Source organism: Ciona intestinalis, chromosome 1, assembly GCF_000224145.3.
Source record: "Ciona intestinalis chromosome 1, KH, whole genome shotgun sequence".
Classification (NCBI taxonomy): Eukaryota; Metazoa; Chordata; class Ascidiacea; order Phlebobranchia; family Cionidae; genus Ciona; species Ciona intestinalis.
Genome location: NC_020166.2, coordinates 2,755,839 through 2,759,211, shown reverse-complemented (window position 1 = coordinate 2,759,211; position 3,373 = coordinate 2,755,839). Strand labels below are relative to the sequence as shown.

The window sequence follows — 3,373 nt, the reverse complement described above, 5'->3', positions numbered from 1 at the left end:
TTTGCGGCTATTAATATGATACCATCATTTTGGATTTAATAACTTATACATCTGGAATAGGAAAGAATAATTGGTGAAACGATAAACTTAAAGCGAATATATAAAGCTGGCTGTAAACTAAACGTGCATACTAAACTTAAAGTCAATGCAACTACAACTAAAGGACGTATAGGAAACCAAGGAAGTAAGCCAAACCCGAGTGATGCGGGCGGCGCTGATTGGCTAGACGTTAGAGCACATAAACTTAAAGGCACATAAACTAAAACTTAAACGCACGAACGCAAATACAGCACGCTTCATTGAACTTATATACGATTAACGGTAAATCAAATGCGGGTAACAAAGTAGGTTCGAACTTAAAGTTAACTAAACATATTCACGTATATCTTGCGATAACACATCCTTTTTTTGTTTTAAAAATAATTATAACATGTAGAATAGGTGACATTAAAACATTAAATGCATCCCTTTTAATGCGACAATTGCAAAATGTCTGGCGCCATGACACAGTTGATAAGCATGCCTGGCTCTAACCCAGAGGTAATGGGTTTTAGGGTCATTGCTACCATTGGGGTGTATGTGTCCTTTGTCAAGACACTTAACGGCAATTGCTTCAACCTAGTGGTCACTAATGGGTTGTCCAAATTATCAGTCATACATAAAAAATCTCCCAAAAAAATAATTCACCCACAAAGTAACATACATGGTAACTCGAAGCTGGCACGAGGTTTTTAAACCTGTGTGATAACAGCTGTCGTTTTCTGGCCACGCGAGGATAAAAAATAACTCACCCACAAAGTAACATACATGGTAACTCGAAGCTGGCACGAGGTTTTTAAACCTGTGTGATAACAGCTGTCGTTTTCTGGCCACGCGAGGATAAGTAAGTTACATTTATTCATTCAGCCATACTAACAAAACAATCACCCAAAAATTAAAGCAAGATACATTCAGTATGGAGAACAAAAAAAACAAACATTTTTTTCTTTTTGTGTTCTGCAGACTTGCTGGCAAGAAAATGAATAGGCTAGATATCTTTGAAATAAAGAATAAGTAGTAAATCAGTACATTATAACTTACCCTTTTGGGTGCTTCTTCCAGAGTTTTTTGTTCTTTGGTTGGGCTTATTATTGTTTTGTCAGGTTGTTTAAGAGCATTTTGAAAAGCTTTCATGTTCCCTTTAGCCTGAAAAGTTTTATTTTATTTTGCTGCGTTTGCCAGATTTTAGCAGCAAAAAAAATATAAAGTATAGTCGAAAAAAATGGGTCATTGTTAGCACATAATATCCAAATATCTTGATCATGTTTTAAACAATTAATAACGGTTTATGGGAGTCGTGAGGATATGGTTTCATATTTCTTTGAATGTTCTTTGTTTACTACCAAATGGGTTGAAAAAGGGGAATGAGAGTGTCCCATCTCCCCCCCCCCCCCCTAGTGTATTTAAGCAACATTAATTCCCTGTGCATAAGATGTTTTATGGGAGGATATTTTTAGGGCTTTATGCATTTTTTTAATAAGTTAAGAATGGTATTGGGTAATATACTCACTTTGCGCTTAAACTGCATAAAAAGCTCATTTCCTCCTTTCTGAAATAAAAAGTCTTCATTAATTGGAAGCCATAAATTGACATACTTTATAAAAATAGGTAAATTTTAAAAAACACCCAATTTTTTTTGAGGAAATATTAAATAAAACAGAAACAAAAATCCACTCAATTAAAAAAACAACAAAAAAATTTAAATATTTTTATCTCAATAAAATAATTATAATATTTAACCTTTGCTGCATTAACCCATTCCTTGTAAGTTTCACTGCTGTTTCCTTTTGCAGCATCCACAATATTGACTTCGTTTTCAAACACGTCCCGAAAACCAATGCCCGCATTCAGCATATCAAGTCTACCATCCACAAACTGCTTGAAAGTTTGAAGTTGGACCAGCATACGTGCGTACTCACGACCAGAAGAGGTTCTAGAAAAAAGAAAATGTTAGAATTTTTTTTTCTAAATTTTAGAGAAAAAATTTAGACATATTTTTTAAAGCAAATCTGGTCATACTGCGGAAGCAAGTTAGTTTCTGACGCAAAATGGTGTTGGGGTAATGAGCTAAACCTGACCTAGATCCTCGGTTTTGAAGGACCTCACCTATATAGAATTTAGTTATACAACTTGGTAAAAAAGTTTAATTTAAAACATTTTTTTATTTAAATAATTTTTTTTTTAAATTTGCACCTTATTTTCATTAAAAATTAAAAAAAATTGTAAAGTATAGGCTACAATTGTAACTTACTTGTACGACTCTATGAATGCATCCTCGTCAAACACAATTGCTTCACCAGGTCGAAACTTTAAACCATCACGATACCCTCCAATAAGTCTCGCTTGTGCCCGCAGAAACGCCATCGATAGGTTGGTGCCGACCATCACTGTTGGTTTTCTTAGCAACGATTTTAAAAACGACATCTGTATAAAGAAAAATTGTAATATTTTTTTATACAAATGTAGTTTTATGTGATATTTTAATACATAGGGCTTAAAGTATTAGTGTGGCAATAAATCAAACTGTATATCTGCAGTATAAAAGAGCAAAAGGTGTGACATTTTAAAACTTAAAGCATGAAGTATTATTCTGACTGGAACAAATTGTATATCTGTATTAGAACAATCCAAAAGGGGGATATTTTAAAGGTACAAACTAGCAGTCTGAGAAATTAACAAATTGTATATCTGTAACTTGAAGCCCAAATTATTACAGCTATTATAGTGAAACAAACGAATTATTACAGTGAAACAAATTTTATATATATATATATAAAATATATATATATATTGTATAGCCTATAAAAAAAACAAAAAAAAGGGAAAAGTAGTATTTATTATTTTAAAATAACTTAAACAAATGGTTTGTACTTACACTATTAAAAACCAACTATCAAAATTTAGTCATTCAAAAGTAATTTAAATGTATATAATATATACATTATGCAGTAAGTATTGGATTATTATATGACTTTAGGTTCCTAAGTTTATTGGTAAAATGAATGAATGAATGAATGTAACTTACTTTATCCTCGCGTGGCCGGAAAACGACAGTCGTTATCACACGGGTTTAACACCTCGTGCCAGCTTACGAGTTACCATGTACGTTACTTTGTGAGTGATTTTTTTGGGGATTTTTTCATTTTTTTTATGTATGGCTGATAATTTGGACAACCCATTAGTGACCACTGGGTTGGAGCCTAGTGGTCACTAATTAAGTGTCTTGCCCAAGGACACATGCGCCCACAATGGTAGCAGCGTCGAGCCTTGAACCCATTACCTATTGGTACAAGCAGGCGCGCTAACCACTACGCCACGGCGCCGAACTAAAATA

The 3,373-nt window shown here is 33.5% G+C and overlaps 1 protein-coding gene across 1 annotated transcript in view; it reads right to left on the bottom strand.

Moving 5' to 3' along the window:
- The window catches only part of LOC100179493 (DENN domain-containing protein 1A), an 11,258-nt gene that overhangs the window by 519 nt on the left and 7,366 nt on the right, over positions 1-3,373 (bottom strand). Inside the window, exons 11-14 of the mRNA XM_026838941.1 lie at positions 2,291-2,463; positions 1,780-1,972; positions 1,550-1,588; positions 1,081-1,185 (exon numbers count right to left, since the gene is read on the bottom strand). Coding sequence (XP_026694742.1) covers positions 1,081-1,185; positions 1,550-1,588; positions 1,780-1,972; positions 2,291-2,463 — 510 coding nt within the window. The remainder of the gene's footprint in view (positions 1-1,080; positions 1,186-1,549; positions 1,589-1,779; positions 1,973-2,290; positions 2,464-3,373) is intronic.